At 51.6% G+C, this 17494-nt stretch overlaps 2 protein-coding genes across 2 annotated transcripts in view; one reads left to right on the forward strand and one right to left on the reverse strand.

Moving 5' to 3' along the window:
• Positions 1–17494, reverse strand: part of LOC144830677 (thiol S-methyltransferase TMT1A-like) — a 285581-nt gene that overhangs the window by 207906 nt on the left and 60181 nt on the right. The window lies entirely within an intron of this gene.
• LOC144812318 (uncharacterized) lies at positions 2167–3396 on the forward strand. The gene has a single exon (XM_078673928.1). The coding sequence runs from the start codon at positions 2167–2169 to the stop codon at positions 3394–3396; it is 1230 nt and encodes a 409-aa protein (XP_078530054.1).

A 17494-nucleotide genomic window follows, 5' to 3' on the forward strand; every position in this document is an offset into this window, starting at 1 on the left:
ACGCCACCCAGTACCAGTTCCCCGGCGAGGGGGCACGAAGACACGGAGGGACAACCCATGGTGAGCCCACCGGACCCCGAAAGGCCCAGTAATGAGCAGTCTCACCCCTCGGAGAGCGGGGTGTCACCCATCAGAGCCAGACAAGACACCCCACGAAGAATCCTATTCCGAGGAGAGGCTGCCGGTTACGGACTGAGAAGAAACCCTGCCCCCTCCTCGCAGTTGGCAGACTTTGCTGTAGGGTGAACTCGGGGAACCTGATCTTCAGACTGGTAACAGGCCTGCCGGCCACTCCATTTTGTTCACATATCTAGAGGAAGCAAGTGACTCTCTCTAAAAGACTGTTGGTGTTAAGTTTTGTTTTGTCTTAATAAAGGTTGAAAGGAGTGTAATGTTCAAGGACTGCAAATATGCAGTCTAGTTCTTACGCACGTAGCCGTGCGTTGGCGCGGCTGTGACGTATCACGGCCGCGTGAGGTATAAATAAAGAGGGTGTGGTCACGGAGCTAGTCCGGACCACGTGGAGAACTAATAAGCGTGTCCTGGGTCCTCTGTCCTCGCGCAGCGTTGATGGCGCTGCGCACCACAGCCCAGGGCCCGACAGGGTACAATTAGATAGTTTTTCGGACCGCTTTGTTGCCGCGCCCACATTCGCGTCCTGCTCCTTGAGGGTGCCGGGCGTGAACTCACGGCCCCATTGGTATATGCCTGCCTACAATTAGTCATACTTGCAGGCTTATGAGAAATCTGCGCGGAGGTGCGTGGGGCTGAATACACGGCTACATCGGTGCTGATACTTGCCTCTTTTAAAGAAAATTAATTGCGCTGAGGTGCGGGGGCTGAACAAATACATGCGCACGAGGGCAGAGGGGCAAATTACTGACGTCGTACATCATAGGGGCAGATCATTGTAGAAGGGCAAATTAATTTGGAGGGCTGGTGGGTTGGCTGCTTCATAGAGGCTACATTGCTTTGATTAAAGGGCGCAGAAATGCCTCCCAAGCACAACCAGAAGCGAAAGGTTGGAGAATCAGAAATTGCACAGCTATTAAAGCTAGTGCTTGCGAAATTGGGCTGGGATGATGACGATAGTGAAGAGGAACAGGGGTGCGAGGCACCAGTGCCCGACAGTGAGGAGGTATTTGAGCCAGTACCGGGGTTCGTCCGCGTAGAACCATAGTGCTACCAAAGGCAGCATTCCCTCTGTTGGTTAAAAAGCCCAGGGTGGGTAAGAAGGGGAGGGGAGTGGGGTGCCAGATGACTCACTCCCTGCACCTGTTCCCCCGGTAATGCCCATACAGCCAGTACTTCCTGGGCCTAGTGCCCCCCCAGTGCCAATCCCAAACTTGCCAGATGCAGCCCTTACAGTGCCTCTTGTGCTCCCAAGTCCAGTCCCTGTGGTTCCCATACCCATTGTACCGGCAGTGTCAATGCTCAGCATGCCTCCCCAACCTACTCTGATTCCCCCACAGCCAGTCAGCGTGCCACCGGCAGAGGCAAAAACGACAGGTGATGGACAGAATGCAAAACAATGTCATACATTCACCCCAGTACAGAGATCTGGGCCTAAATCCATCGTTTTTTTGCTCACCATGCCATTCCAGTTTGAACCCAGCCATATGCAAATCAGTCTTACCCTGTGCCCCATGGGAACAGTCCAGCCCGAACTGCCAAGCCAGGTCCTCCCTGGACTGGAAACAAGCATCCTAGGACCGGTTTCGGGCTTTCAGCCCTCATCAGCCAGGATAGCTTAATTCCAGTGGCATGGAGAGCACAGGGCGGGATGACGTTATTGGCAGAGATTAGAGGGGTTTTGAAGGCCTTGACGCCCGCTCCCAATCCTCCTGTCCTCATAGTGCCAGAGGTGGGCCATTGGTAGCGCCAATCATACAGGGGGCGACACAGCGTGGGGTAGTTCCTGCCACCGCTGGACAACCAGGGGCAAAATTAGGAGGTCAATCTGCCACAGCTACCATATTGACCACAGTAGCGACACTTTTGGCACAATTAGGCGCACCCAGGGTCAGCGCGACAGTAGTGCCATGGGCAGCACCAGCAGGGACAGGCGGTGTCCTTGGCGAGTTGAATAAACAGGTGGCCCTCTTGGGCAAAGCACACGAAAAGGATTTGAACATGCCTCCCCAGGCGCCCCCCGCGCAATCAGGGATGGCAGGCTCCTCTGCAGGTAAGGCAGTGGAATGCACAGGCAAAGAAAAAGATAAAGGGTGTGCGGCAATTGGTGGTCGTGAGTCCGTGTTATCCAAGCGTGGTAAGTTGGCGGCGCATGTTACGCTGGAAACAAGGGAAAAAATTTGGAAGGGAGATTTTGTTGATATATTCTCCTTAATTAGACCTAAGAGAAGGGAGGTGGAGACTAAAGAGAAAGATGGCAAAGAAGGCTCCTTCAGAGACAGGAAACCAAGAGTAGAGGAATCCATCAATAATTGGTTGTTTGGTTTCAATGTCTTTTCCATTGTGATGTTAGAAAAGAAGCCAGAATTGGTGATTCCCCTGATAGGTTATGCGAATCAGATTTTAAAAGCGCAGACAATGTATGGTGGGGGCGCCTGGTTGGACTACAATAGGGACTTCAGATGGGCCAAGGTAGACGACCCTGACATGGGTTGGGACCAGACAGAGGTTAATGTATGGTTAGAGAGTGTTAATAATAAAGCGCCCATGAAACAGCCCTTTCGGACTTCCCATGGGGGCGCTGGTGAGAAGAGGGGGGCGTGTTGGGCTTTTAACCGAAAGACATGCACCTGGCCCCCAGGGGCATGTAAGTTCAAACACGCATGTGCATACTGTGGCCACCCTTCCCATCCTGAGTTTAAATGCATTACGAAATCCAAAGAGAAGGGGAGGGAGCCCAAGCCCCGCCTCAGCAGTAAGTTACCCATGCCGGTGGATATTGGGAGGCTGGTTTTCTGGCTGAATCAGTACCCTGACAGGAAGGCAGCCAGGACACTGTTTGAGGGGTTTTCCACAGGTTTCCGCATTCTAACACACAGGGTACCCCCAGTGGACTATTGCAATAATCTTTTGTCAGCACGTATGCACCCCTCAGGAGTGTCACTAAAGGTTGATAAGGAAAGGGCACTGGGGCGGGTGGCTGGCCCATTCACTGCTCCTCCATTGCCGGGATTTGTGTGTTCACCCCTGGGCGTGGTTCCTAAAAAGGAGCCTGGCCGGTTCAGGATGATTCATAACTTATCAACGCCAAGGGGGGCGTCAGTGAATGATGCTATTGATCCATTCCTGTGTTCAGTGACTTATTCTTCCTTTTACTCAGCACTCCAGAGGCTGCGTGACTTAGGGCCCAATACCTTCATGGCAATGACATTGAGTCAGCTTTCCGGCTCTTGCTGGTACACCCTGAAGATTATCATTTACTAGGTTTTCAGCTGAACTCACAGTTTTATTATGACAGCTGTATGCCAATGGGTTGTGCGGTCTCATGCAAGTATTTTGAGATGTTCAGCTCCATGCTGCAGTGGCTGTTTATCTTCAGAACAGGGCATAAGGACATGGTACAATACTTGGATTACTTTATGATCATGGGACCACCAGCTTCAAGTGAGTGTGGCCAGGCCTTGAGCAAGCTAGTTGAGATGTTTGAGGAGCTGGGGGTCTGGTTGGCTCCTGGTAAGACGGAGGGTCTAGCTACTAGCATGTCTTTCTTGGGCATTGAGATAGACACAGTGGAGGGCGAATGCAGGTTGCCATCTGACAAGGTACAAGCTTTCTCACAAGCAATAGATTCTGCTCTTGCTGGTCCCAAAGTCACGCTGCATCAGCTTCAGGTTTTGGTGGGCCAGTTAAACTTTGCCCTGAGGATCATCCCAATGGGGCGCCCGTTCTCAAGGTCAATTGCACGCTCTATGGCAGAGTTGACGCAGAAGCACCATCACATCCGGCTAAAGGCTGATGTGAGGGAGGACTTGTGTATATGGCGTAGTTTCCTGAGCGAATTCAATGGTAAGGTAATTTGGCCAGAGCCTGCTATGTTTAGCACAGATGTGGGCCTGCTCACTGATTCAGCTGGGAGCATTGGATTTGGAACCGTGTTGGGGCCTCACTGGTGCAGGGCCCGGCATCTTGGCATGATTTAGGCTCAACTAAAAACATAGCCTTTCTGGAGCTATTCCCGATCATAGTTGCAGTAGACGTCTGGGCTGAATTCTTTAAGCTTCCGGGGGCAGAGCCAGCACAAGGCAGAATCCTAACCACACGCGGCTCTGGGCTTAGTAGCAGCAGGACCCCGAGGAAAGCAAGGGAACCTCCAGTAAAGAATACGGAGGAGTCATTTTTCTTGATATATAATCAAAAATCAACCCCAATAATACTGCACAAATGGTGTGAGTATGAAAATCTATGTTTGCGAGTCCTGACGAAAGCTCTATAGACCCCTAGGGCCCAGAGAGCTGAAACATGTCGACGTTTTATATAAAATACTGCCAGATCCAGTAACTCGATCTATTTAGTAGTACCTACCGTTTTAAACCTTAATTGGAAATCACGCCAACATTAAAAAAAAAATCAAGGGTGATTCACCAGTTTTTTAACTTTTCTTCCTTTTTTTGAGAATTTATTTTCACACTTTTCCACTTCACTTCTCTGGACACTGCACCCAAGACCAGAGGTGCCTCGGGTTGAGGCTGGCAAAACCACTACTTTGGAGTACCCAATGATAACTGCCTAAAACATCAATGCGGGGCGGATGAAACAGATATACCGCACAAACACAAAAGCATTGAGTTTTGAGGTTACTCTAATAGATTCCCTTTTTTTACCAGTGGTCAAAAGGTGTTACAAGTGTCTGTTTCTCTTTTGATAAACTATAAGCTTACCCAGGGGAATGAAACAGACGTCTCAATCCCTTATCCCTCCCTTTTGATTAATTACTGAATTCTTTAAGAACAAGTCAGTAATCTTTTGGTCAGACAACATGGCGGTGGTAGAGGCTATTAATAGGCAGGGAGCTACTTCAAACATGTTTTGAGGTCATTGAAGCATTTACTTCTGGCTTGTTTAATGCTCAATCTGCTGTTCAGAGTGGCACATATTCCAGGTGTGGAGAATCTGGCTGCTGATGCTTTGTCTCGCTCCAAGTTGCTGGATTTCTGAAGGTATCACCCTCACCCTCAGGCGGAGGAGCGGATGACTGTTCCCAACGTCTCTCTGGAGGATTGGAGCCACGGCCTAGCCGAGCTGGTGGGAGCTTCATTGAGCAAGCGCACTAGGAGGACTTACCAGCAACAGTTTCAAGCATACAGGACATTTGCTAGGCACAAAGGCCAGGCGCTTTTTTCAACAGGGGTGCTCTGCGAGTTTTTGCTAGCTCTGAAAGAGCAGGGTAGTCCGGCTTCTTACGCTAGGGCGCACGTGACGGCGATAGGCTTCTTTGCCAAACTAATAGGTCAACACGACCCAGGCGCAACGTTTGTGTTAAGGAAAGCTCTGGCAGCATGGGCTAGGCTAGAAGGGGATAGAAATGATAGAAGAAGGCCATTGGATGTCAAAACCTATGGGGACATTCTGGGAGTACTATGGTCGGTGTGCTCCTCTTACTATGAGAGCATTCTTTTTGGCGCTGCATTTACCTTAGCTTTTTATGGGGCGTTCCGGATAGGGGAGTTGGTGGGGACCTCCAAATCTAACCACGCTGGGGGGCTCCAGTGGCAGGACACAAGCTTAGTCCAAGGGGGCTTGGTGGTGGTTCTGAGGCGATCTAAGACTGACCCTTTGGGGAAGGGGACCACGGTCTGCTTGTCCCCCGCGCCGGAGGAAGGGATTTGCCCGGTGGCCAGGATGGAATCATACATGGCAATTCAGGCAACATATTAAGGAAAAACATGTATTGACAACGGGAAGAGGGAGAGTAGGAAACTGTCTAAGCAAAGATTAATATGCTGAACATAGCAATGTCAATGTTGATTTTAACCCGGAGATGCAAAACAAAATACATAGATGGGATGGTGTTTTCTCATACAAAATTCCTTTGTTGTTTTTCTACAGTGACCCCCGAAGAAGGGCAATGTTAGCCCGAAATGCATTGGGTATTAATTAAACACTGCTTTTTACGAAACCCTGCACTAGTCGTGTTCTTTCAAGAGGCCCCGAGTGGCACAGGCAGAACATTAGAAACCTGGGAAAAAGGCACAAGAAGTCTCAAGGGAACTATAATAATAAACAAGCATTTACAATGCAACGGTTTCGCCTTTGCCAAAGTTAGAGCTATTGGCATTGTAAATGACAATATTTTTATTTATGTGTTGGTTTTGAAAACAGATAAATAAATGGCATTGTCATTTACATTGCCAACAGCTTAATCTCTTGCAAATGTAAGACCTATTGTACCCTACTGGATTTCACTGAAGAAATTCAGAGTCTGGTCTGCAGGTGTCACGTGACAGATGCCCAATTGACAGCTGAGGGGGTTAAATCGTGCTGGGGTGGCACATTAAGGTAACGCTTGCTGAAAGCACTACACTACCCTACTGGAGTGTCAGTCTTTTTGGACATGGTCCACTCACTCATCTTGAAACAGGAAGCTCGCCACCAGTTCCACAAAAAATACAGTCATTAAATCTTTCCTTTTTAAGGGTTGGACATTTCTGTTGGCGTCTGCTCTCAGTCACGCTCGTCTTGTCGCCCATTGTCAATCATGCGCCTCTCTGTGCCTGGCTGTCAAGTGCCGGCGCCATCCTAGTGCGCATCTTCAGTCAGCCACGGTGTGCTAGCCAACCGAACTGCATTATGGGATGGCATGGTGGGTTAAAGAACCTGTTTTACAAACATGTGTCCGTGCTTGTGAGGAGGTAGTGCACCTGTTGAGGGAGAGAGAGTGTGTTTGCATATGTGCGTGCATGCATGTGTGTGTGTGAATAAGCACTTCCAAGATTTAGTGGGACTAGAGTTTTTATCTACAAATCATTGTTTTCAGCTGTGTTCTAATGGAATCAAAGCAACACTACACCCCCCATAATGCATAGTGTGATCACATAAAAGTACAGAACTGGAAAGAGTGTCCATAATGACCAGCAAGACGGTTTTCACCCTAAGAAGGATGTGCTTCAGTCTCCAGTGCCACGGGCGAGTGGAAACACACACTGTGCTGGTGGAGAAGTAGAAGAAGTACAAGTGTCCATAGAAGAGAAGTAGAGGGGATGCACTCTCCATTCCCTATGCACTCTCCACTCCGTATGCACTATCCACTCCCTATGCACTCTCCACTCCCTACGCACTCTCCACTCTCCACTCCCTACGCACTCTCCACTCCCTACGCACTCTCCACTCTCCACTCCCTATGCACTCTCCACTCTCCACTCCCTACGCACTCTCCACTCTCCACTCCCTACGCACTCTCCACTCTCCACTCCCTACGCACTCTCCACTCCCTACGCACCCTCCACTCTCCACTCCCTATGCACTCTCCACTCCCTATATACTCTGCACTCCCTATGCACTCTCCACTCCCTATGCACTCTCCACTCCCTATGCACTCTCCACTCCCTATGCACTCTCCACTCCCTATGCACTCTCCACTCCCTATGCACTCCCTATGCACTCTCCACTCCCTATGCACTCTCCACTCCCTATGCACTCTCCACTCCCTATGCACTCTCCACTCCCTATGCACTCTCCACTCTCCACTCCCTATCCACTCTGCACTCCCTATGCACTCTCCACTCTGCACTCCCTACGCACTCTCCACTCTGCACTCCCTATGCACTCTCCACTCCCTATGCACTCTCCACTCCCTATGCACTCTCCACTCCCTATGCACTCTCCACTCCCTATGCACTCTCCACTCCCTATGCACTCTCCACTCTCCACTCCCTATCCACTCTGCACTCCCTATGCACTCTCCACTCTGCACTCCCTACGCACTCTCCACTCTGCACTCCCTATGCACTCTCCACTCCCTATGCACTCTCCACTCCCTATGCACTCTCCACTCCCTATGCACTCTCCACTCCCTATGCACTCTCCACTCCCTATGCACTCTCCACTCTCCACTCCCTATGCACTCTGCACTCTCCACTCTCCACTCCCTATGCACTCTCCACTCCCTATGCACTCTCCACTCCCTATGCACTCTCCACTCCCTTTGCACTCTCCACTCCCTATGCACTCTCCACTCCACTCCCTATGCACTCTGCACTCCCTATGCACTCTTCACTCTCCACTCCCTATGCACTCTTCACTCCCTATGCACTCTTCACTCCCTATGCACTCTTCACTCCCTATGCACTCTTCACTCCCTATGCACTCTTCACTCCCTATGCACTCTGCACTCCCCATGCACTCCCTATGCACTCTGCACTCTCCACCCCCTATGCACTCTCCACTCCCTATGCACTCTCCACTCCCTATGCACTCTGCACTCTCCACTCCCTATGCACTCTCCACTCCCTATGCACTCTCCACTCCCTATGCACTATGCACTCTCCACTCCCTATGCACTCTCCACTCCCTCGAGCTGCACTCCCTATGCACTCTCCACTCCCTATGCACTCTCCACTCCCTATGCACTCTCCACTCTCCACTCCCTATGCACTCTCCACTCCCTCGAGCTGCACTCCCTATGCACTCTCCACTCCCTATGCACTCTCCACTCCCTATGCACTCTCCACTCCCTATGCACTCTCCACTCCCTATGCACTCTCCACTCCCTATGCACTCTCCACTCTGCACTCCCTATGCACTCTCCACTCTGCACTCCCTATGCACTCTCCACTCCCTATGCACTCTCCACTCCCCACTCTGCACTCCCTATGCACTCTCCACTCCCTATGCACTCTCCACTCCCTCGAGCTGCACTCCCTATGCACTCTCCACTCCCTATGCACTCTCCACTCCCTATGCACTCTCCACTCCCTATGCACTCTCCACTCCCTATGCACTCTCCACTCCCTATGCACTCTGCACTCCCTATGCACTCTGCACTCTCCACTCTCCACTCCCTATGCACTCTCCACTCCCTATGCACTCTCCACTCCCTATGCACTCTCCACTCCCTATGCACTCTCCACTCCCTATGCACTCTCCACTCTCCACTCCACTCCCTATGCACTCTGCACTCCCTATGCACTCTTCACTCTCCACTCCCTATGCACTCTCCACTCTCCACTCCACTCCCTATGCACTCTGCACTCCCTATGCACTCTTCACTCTCCACTCCCTATGCACTCTCCACTCCCTATGCACTCTTCACTCTCCACTCCCTATGCACTCTCCACTCCCTATGCACTCTCCACTCCCTATGCACTCTCCACTCCCTATGCACTCTCCACTCCCTATGCACTCTCCACTCCCTATGCACTCTCCACTCCCTATGCACTCTCCACTCCCTATGCACTCTCCACTCTCCACTCCCTATCCACTCTGCACTCCCTATGCACTCTCCACTCTGCACTCCCTACGCACTCTCCACTCTGCACTCCCTATGCACTCTCCACTCCCTATGCACTCTCCACTCCCTATGCACTCTCCACTCCCTATGCACTCTCCACTCCCTATGCACTCTCCACTCCCTATGCACTCTCCACTCTCCACTCCCTATCCACTCTGCACTCCCTATGCACTCTCCACTCTGCACTCCCTACGCACTCTCCACTCTGCACTCCCTATGCACTCTCCACTCCCTATGCACTCTCCACTCCCTATGCACTCTCCACTCCCTATGCACTCTCCACTCCCTATGCACTCTCCACTCCCTATGCACTCTCCACTCTCCACTCCCTATGCACTCTGCACTCTCCACTCTCCACTCCCTATGCACTCTCCACTCCCTATGCACTCTCCACTCCCTATGCACTCTCCACTCCCTTTGCACTCTCCACTCCCTATGCACTCTCCACTCCACTCCCTATGCACTCTGCACTCCCTATGCACTCTTCACTCTCCACTCCCTATGCACTCTTCACTCCCTATGCACTCTTCACTCCCTATGCACTCTTCACTCCCTATGCACTCTTCACTCCCTATGCACTCTTCACTCCCTATGCACTCTGCACTCCCTATGCACTCCCTATGCACTCTGCACTCTCCACCCCCTATGCACTCTCCACTCTCCACTCCCTATGCACTCTCCACTCCCTATGCACTCTGCACTCTCCACTCCCTATGCACTCTCCACTCCCTATGCACTCTCCACTCCCTATGCACTATGCACTCTCCACTCCCTATGCACTCTCCACTCCCTCGAGCTGCACTCCCTATGCACTCTCCACTCCCTATGCACTCTCCACTCCCTATGCACTCTCCACTCTCCACTCCCTATGCACTCTCCACTCCCTCGAGCTGCACTCCCTATGCACTCTCCACTCCCTATGCACTCTCCACTCCCTATGCACTCTCCACTCCCTATGCACTCTCCACTCCCTATGCACTCTCCACTCCCTATGCACTCTCCACTCTGCACTCCCTATGCACTCTCCACTCTGCACTCCCTATGCACTCTCCACTCCCTATGCACTCTCCACTCCCCACTCTGCACTCCCTATGCACTCTCCACTCCCTATGCACTCTCCACTCCCTCGAGCTGCACTCCCTATGCACTCTCCACTCCCTATGCACTCTCCACTCCCTATGCACTCTCCACTCCCTATGCACTCTCCACTCCCTATGCACTCTCCACTCCCTATGCACTCTCCACTCCCTATGCACTCTGCACTCTCCACTCCCTATGCACTCTCCACTCCCTATGCACTCTCCACTCCCTATGCACTCTCCACTCCCTATGCACTCTCCACTCCACTCCCTATGCACTCTGCACTCCCTATGCACTCTTCACTCTCCACTCCCTATGCACTCTCCACTCCCTATGCACTCTCCACTCTCTATGCACTCTCCACTCCCTATGCACTCTGCACTCCCTATGCACTCTCCACTCCCTATGCACTCTCCACTCCCTATGCACTCTGCACTCTCCACTCCCTATGCACTCTGCACTCTCCACTCCCTATGCACTCTCCATGCACTCTGCACTCCCTATGCACTCTCCACTCTGCACTCTCTATGCACTCTGCACTCCCTATGCACTCTCCACTCTGCACTCTCTATGCACTCTGCACTCCCTATGTACTCTCCACTCTTCACTCTCTATGCACTCTGCACTCCCTATGCACTCTCCACTCTCCACTCCCTATGCACTCTCCACTCTCCACTCCCTATGCACTCTCCACGCACTCTGCACTCCCTATGCACTCTGCACTCCCTATGCACTCTCCACTCTGCACTCTCTATGCACTCTGCACTCCCTATGCACTCTCCACTCTGCACTCTCTATGCACTCTGCACTCCCTATGTACTCTCCACTCTTCACTCTCTATGCACTCTGCACTCCCTATGCACTCTCCACTCTCCACTCCCTATGCACTCTCCACTCCCTATGCACTCTCCACTCCCTCGAGCTGCACTCCCTATGCACTCTCCACTCCCTATGCACTCTCCACTCCCTATGCACTCTCCACTCCCTATGCACTCTCCACTCCCTATGCACTCTCCACTCCCTATGCACTCTCCACTCCATATGCACTCTCCACTCCCTATGCACTCTCCACTCCCTATGCACTCTCCACTCCCTATGCACTCTCCACTCCCTATGCACTCTCCACTCTGCACTCCCTATGCACTCTCCACTCTGCACTCCCTATGCACTCTCCACTCCCTATGCACTCTCCACTCCCCACTCTGCACTCCCTATGCACTCTCCACTCCCTATGCACTCTCCACTCCCTCGAGCTGCACTCCCTATGCACTCTCCACTCACTATGCACTCTCCACTCCCTATGCACTCTCCACTCCCTATGCACTCTCCCCTCCCTATGCACTCTTCACTCCCTATGCACTCTCCACTCCCTATGCACTCTCCACTCCCTATGCACTCTCCACTCCCTATGCACTCTGCACTCCCTATGCACTCTGCACTCTTCACTCTCCACTCCTTATGCACTCTCCACTCCTTATGCACTCTCCACTCCCTATGCACTCTCCACTCCCTGTGCACTCTCCACTCCCTACGCACTCTCCACTCCCTATGCACTCTCCACTCCACTCCCTACGCACTCTCCACTCCCTATGCACTCTCCACTCCACTCCCTATGCACTCTGCACTCCCTATGCACTCTTCACTCTCCACTCCCTATGCACTCTTCACTCCCTATGCACTCTTCACTCTCTATGCACTCTTCACTCTCTATGCACTCTTCACTCCCTATGCACTCTTCACTCCCTATGCACTCTTCACTCCCTATGCACTCTGCACTCCCTATGCACTCCCTATGCACTCTGCACTCTCCACCCCCTATGCACTCTCCACTCTCCACTCCCTATGCACTCTCCACTCTGCACTCCCTATGCACTCTCCACTCTCTATGCACTCTGCACTCCCTATGCACTCTGCACTCCCCACTCTGCACTCCCTATGCACTCTGCACGCCCTATGCACTCTGCACTCTCCACTCCCTATGCACTCTGCACTCCCTATGCACTCTGCACTCCCTATGCACTCTGCACTCCCTATGCACTCTCCACTCCCTATGCACTCTCCACTCCCTATGCACTCTCCACTCCCTATGCACTCTGCACTCTCCATGCACTCTGCACTCCCTATGCACTCTCTATGCACTCTCCACTCTGCACTCTCCATGCACTCAGCACTCCCTATGCACTCTCTATGCACTCTCTATGCACTCTTCACTCCCTATGCACTCTCCACTCCCTATGCACTCTCCACTCCCTATGCACTCTCCACTCTCCACTCCCTATGCACTCTCCACTCCCTATGCACTCTCCACTCCCTATCCACTCTGCACTCCCTATCCACCCCGCACTCCCTATCCACTCTGCACTCCCTATCCACTCTCCACTCCCTATCCACTCTCCACTCGCTATGCACTCTCCACTCCCTATGCACTCTCCACTCCCCACTCTGCACTCCCTATGCACTCTCCACTCCCTATGCACTCTCCACTCCCTATGCACGCTCCACTCTATGCACTCTCCACTCCCTATGCACTCTCCACTCCCTATGCACTCTCCACTCCCTATGCACTCTCCACTCCCTATGCACTCTCCACTCCCTATGCACTCTCCACTCCCTATGCACTCTCCACTCCCTATGCACTCTCCGCTCCCTATGCACTCTCCACTCCCTATGCACTCTCCGCTCCCTATGCACTCTCCACTCCCTATGCACTCTCCACTCCCTATGCACTCTCCACTCCCTATGCACTCTCCACTCCCTATGCACTCTGCACTCTGCACTCTCCACTCCCTATGCACTCTCCACTCCCTATGCACTCTCCACTCCCTATGCACTCTCCACTCCCTATGCACTCTCCACTCCCTATGCACTCTCCACTCCACTCCCTATGCACTCTCCACTCCACTCCCTATGCACTCTCCACTCCCTATGCACTCTCCACTCCCTATGCACTCTTCACTCCCTATGCACTCTTCACTCTCCACTCCCTATGCACTCTCCACTCCCTATGCACTCTCCACTCTCTATGCACTCTGCACTCCCTATGCACTCTGCACTCCCTATGCACTCTGCACTCCCTATGCACTCTCCACTCCCTATGCACTCTGCACTCTCCACTCCCTATGCACTCTGCACTCCCTATGCACTCTCCACTCTGCACTCTCTATGCACTCTGCACTCCCTATGCACTCTCCACTCTTCACTCTCTATGCACTTTGCACTCCCTATGCACTCTCCACTCTCTATGCACTCTCCACTCTCCACTCCCTATGCACTCTCCACTCTCTATGCACTCTGCACTCCCTATGCACTCTGCACTCCCTATGCACTCTCCACTCTGCACTCTCTACTCCCTATGCACTCTCCACTCTGCACTCTCTATGCACTCTGCACTCCCTATGTACTCTCCACTCTTCACTCTCTATGCACTCTGCACTCCCTATGCACTCTCCACTCTCCACTCCCTATGCACTCTCCACTCTCCACCCCCTATGCACTCTCCACTCCCTATGCACTCTGCACTCTCTATGCACTCTGCACTCCCTATGCACTCTCCACTCTGCACTCTCTATGCACTCTGCACTCCCTATGCACTCTGCACTCCCTATGCACTCTGCACTCCCTATGCACTCTCCACTCCCTATGCACTCTCCACTCCCTATGCACTCTCCACTCCCTATGCACTATGCACTCTCCACTCCCTATGCACTCTCCACTCCCCACTCTGCACTCCCTATGCACTCTCCACTCCCTATGCACTCTCCACTCTCCACTCCCTATGCACTCTCCACTCCCTCGAGCTGCACTCCCTATGCACTCTCCACTCCCTATGCACTCTCCACTCCCTATGCACTCTCCACTCCCTATGCACTCTCCACTCCCTATGCACTCTCCACTCTGCACTCCCTATGCACTCTCCACTCTGCACTCCCTATGCACTCTCCACTCCCTATGCACTCTCCACTCCCCACTCTGCACTCCCTATGCACTCTCCACTCTCCACTCCCTATGCACTCTCCACTCCCTCGAGCTGCACTCCCTATGCACTCTCCACTCACTATGCACTCTCCACTCCCTATGCACTCTCCACTCCCTATGCACTCTCCACTCCCTATGCACTCTCCACTCTCCACTCCCTATGCACTCTGCACTCTCCACTCCCTATGCACTCTCCACTCCCTATGCACTCTCCACTCCCTATGCACTCTCCACTCCCTATGCACTCTCCACTCCCTATGCACTCTCCACTCCCTATGCACTCTCCACTCCACTCCCTATGCACTCTGCACTCCCTATGCACTCTTCACTCTGCACTCCCTATGCACTCTGCACTCCCTATGCACTCTTCACTCTCTATGCACTCTTCACTCCCTATGCACTCTTCACTCCCTATGCACTCTTCACTCCCTATGCACTCTTCACTCCCTATGCACTCCCTATGCACTCTGCACTCTCCACCCCCTATGCACTCTCCACCCTCCACTCCCTATGCACTCTCCACTCTGCACTCCCTATGCACTCCCTATGCACTCTCCACTCTCTATGCACTCTCCACTCTGCACTCCCTATGCACTCTGCACTCCCCACTCTGCACTCCCTATGCACTCTGCACGCCCTATGCACTCCTCACTCCCTATGCACTCCGCACTCCCTATGCACTCTGCACTCCCTATGCACTCTGCACTCCCTATGCACTCTGCACTCCCTATGCACTCTGCACTCCCTATGCACGCTGCACTCCCTATGCACTCTGCACTCCCTATGCACTCTCCACTCTCCACTCCCTATGCACTCTCCACTCTGCACTCTCCATGCACTCTGCACTCCCTATGCACTCTCTATGCACTCTCCACTCTGCACTCTCCATGCACTCTGCACTCCCTATGCACTCTCTATGCACTCTCCACTCCCTATGCACTCTCCACTCCCTATGCACTCTCCACTCCCTATGCACTCTCCACTCCCTATGCACTCTCCACTCCCTATGCACTCTCCACTCCCTATCCACTCTCCACTCCCTATCCACCCTGCACTCCCTATCCACCCTGCACTCCCTATCCACTCTGCACTCCCTACCCATTTGCTGTTAATCACCTTTGCAGCACGTACTTTATGGCCTCTGATGCTCTTCAGCGCTTTGCAGTGCGGTTAGGATATGAAGCGCTATATAAATTCAACTGTAATGCATTACGAAAAATGCCAAACCATGAAAAAACTCCCTGTTGCAAATCTTATGAGCAGTTTTACAAGTGTCTCACGAGGGGCACGAGATGCTTAGCCCATACGAGTCTATTTAGGCCGTTTGGGTACTGGACACCCGCAGTTTTAAGGACATTATTAAAACGGACTGTAAAGTCGAACTGAAAGAATGAAAAGTTATGCATGCTGCAACAAAGGGGATCAGCCGAGCAATTTCACATCAGACAAACCACTGCGGAGTCCTCACTACAAATAAAGGGGCAAAAACTACTTTTAGCGCCCATGCACTTGATGAACAGCCAGATCGTGGCCTGTGTCTTCATCATGTATTTTTAACCAACGTACACTGAATTCACGTGCTCCACCACTAAAAAACAAGAACTCACCTGGGCTTCCTCGCATGGAATGACCAAAACAAACACAGAAGGAAAAAAAACGAAACTCCGCCCACCGCCGCGATGACGACATCGCAGAGGCGGAGAGGGAAAAAATCGCGGGAACGCCCCCGAATCTGGTCCGGCCTTGACGGACAGATCCGGCTCCCAATGGCTAGCCTCCATTTATGGAGCTAGCTAATGGGAGGTGGGGGACGTTCCGATAGCCAATATGGTAAACAAAAGATTTCACCTGCGCGAACTGCTTGCGCAGATCGCCAGGTCGAAACCTAAAAAAGGCAATAAACAGAAGAGAAAAAGAATGAAAAAGTCCAAATGAATCAAAAAAGAGAGAAAGTAGCGCCGAAGATGGCATATGTCGCAGTGCATTTGGTTTGGGCCGGAGACACGGCCCAGTCTTATTGTGGTTAACGTTTTTCAGTGTCTGATGGGCATGACACTGCAACTAAGTAGCACGCATCAAGGAGTACGCAAGATAAACTGACATTAAATAGAGTGAACAGGTGTGCATTCCTTACACCCCCGTATAGTTTACATTATGTAATTGCCCAAACCGTGGGAGTGCACCCGCTGAATTAAAAGAATGACAAGCAAAAACTCTAATCTGGTTCCCCAAAAGACATTTGGAACATCAGGTTCGTGTTTAAACAGTGTGGAAAATCGGATGAAATGAACTTTGAAATACGGAACTGTGGATACACTGAAAACTATTGAGCATCATATGAGAACATCGTTATTGTTAGATTTAGTTGATTAAGATCATGTTGCATGATGGTATTGGTAGTTCACATTTAAACTTACACTCGTTGTCGTAGCTTTGCCTGAACGATGGTATTGGAAAACGGATGATTGGCGAGCAGTTTAAAAGCGCAAGGGATTGTGGGAGGGAGAAGATTGTTTGTGAATGAGGAGGAGAACAGGCGGTTTTAAACGATACTCGGCAGGTACGTGCACATATATGAACATGAACTAAAGATCAAAAATGAAATTGAACTCGTTTTTAATATGTTAAGCACGAGGTGGGTTGAGAAATACAGCGAGTGTCTAAAGAGAAACACGGAGTTTTACTGCTATAATTGATTGTTGGCTGTTGAAACAGGAGAGGGAGGGCAAGCTATTATATTAAGGAAAAACATGTATTGACAACGGGGAGAGGGAGAGTAGGAAACTGTCTAAGCAAAGATTATTATGCTGAACATAGCAATGTCAATGTTGATTTTTACCCGGAGATGCAAAACAAAATACATAGATGGGATGGTGTTTTCTCATACAAAATTCCTTTGTTGTTTTTCTACATGACCCCCGAAGAAGGGCAATGTTAGCCCGAAATGCATTGGGTATTAATTAAACACTGCTTTTTACGAAACCCTGCACTAGTCGTGTTCTTTCAAGAGGCCCCGAGTGG

The sequence above is a fragment of the Lissotriton helveticus genome, chromosome 1_1 (genome assembly GCF_964261635.1).
Source record: "Lissotriton helveticus chromosome 1_1, aLisHel1.1, whole genome shotgun sequence".
In the NCBI taxonomy this organism is placed as follows: Eukaryota; Metazoa; Chordata; class Amphibia; order Caudata; family Salamandridae; genus Lissotriton; species Lissotriton helveticus.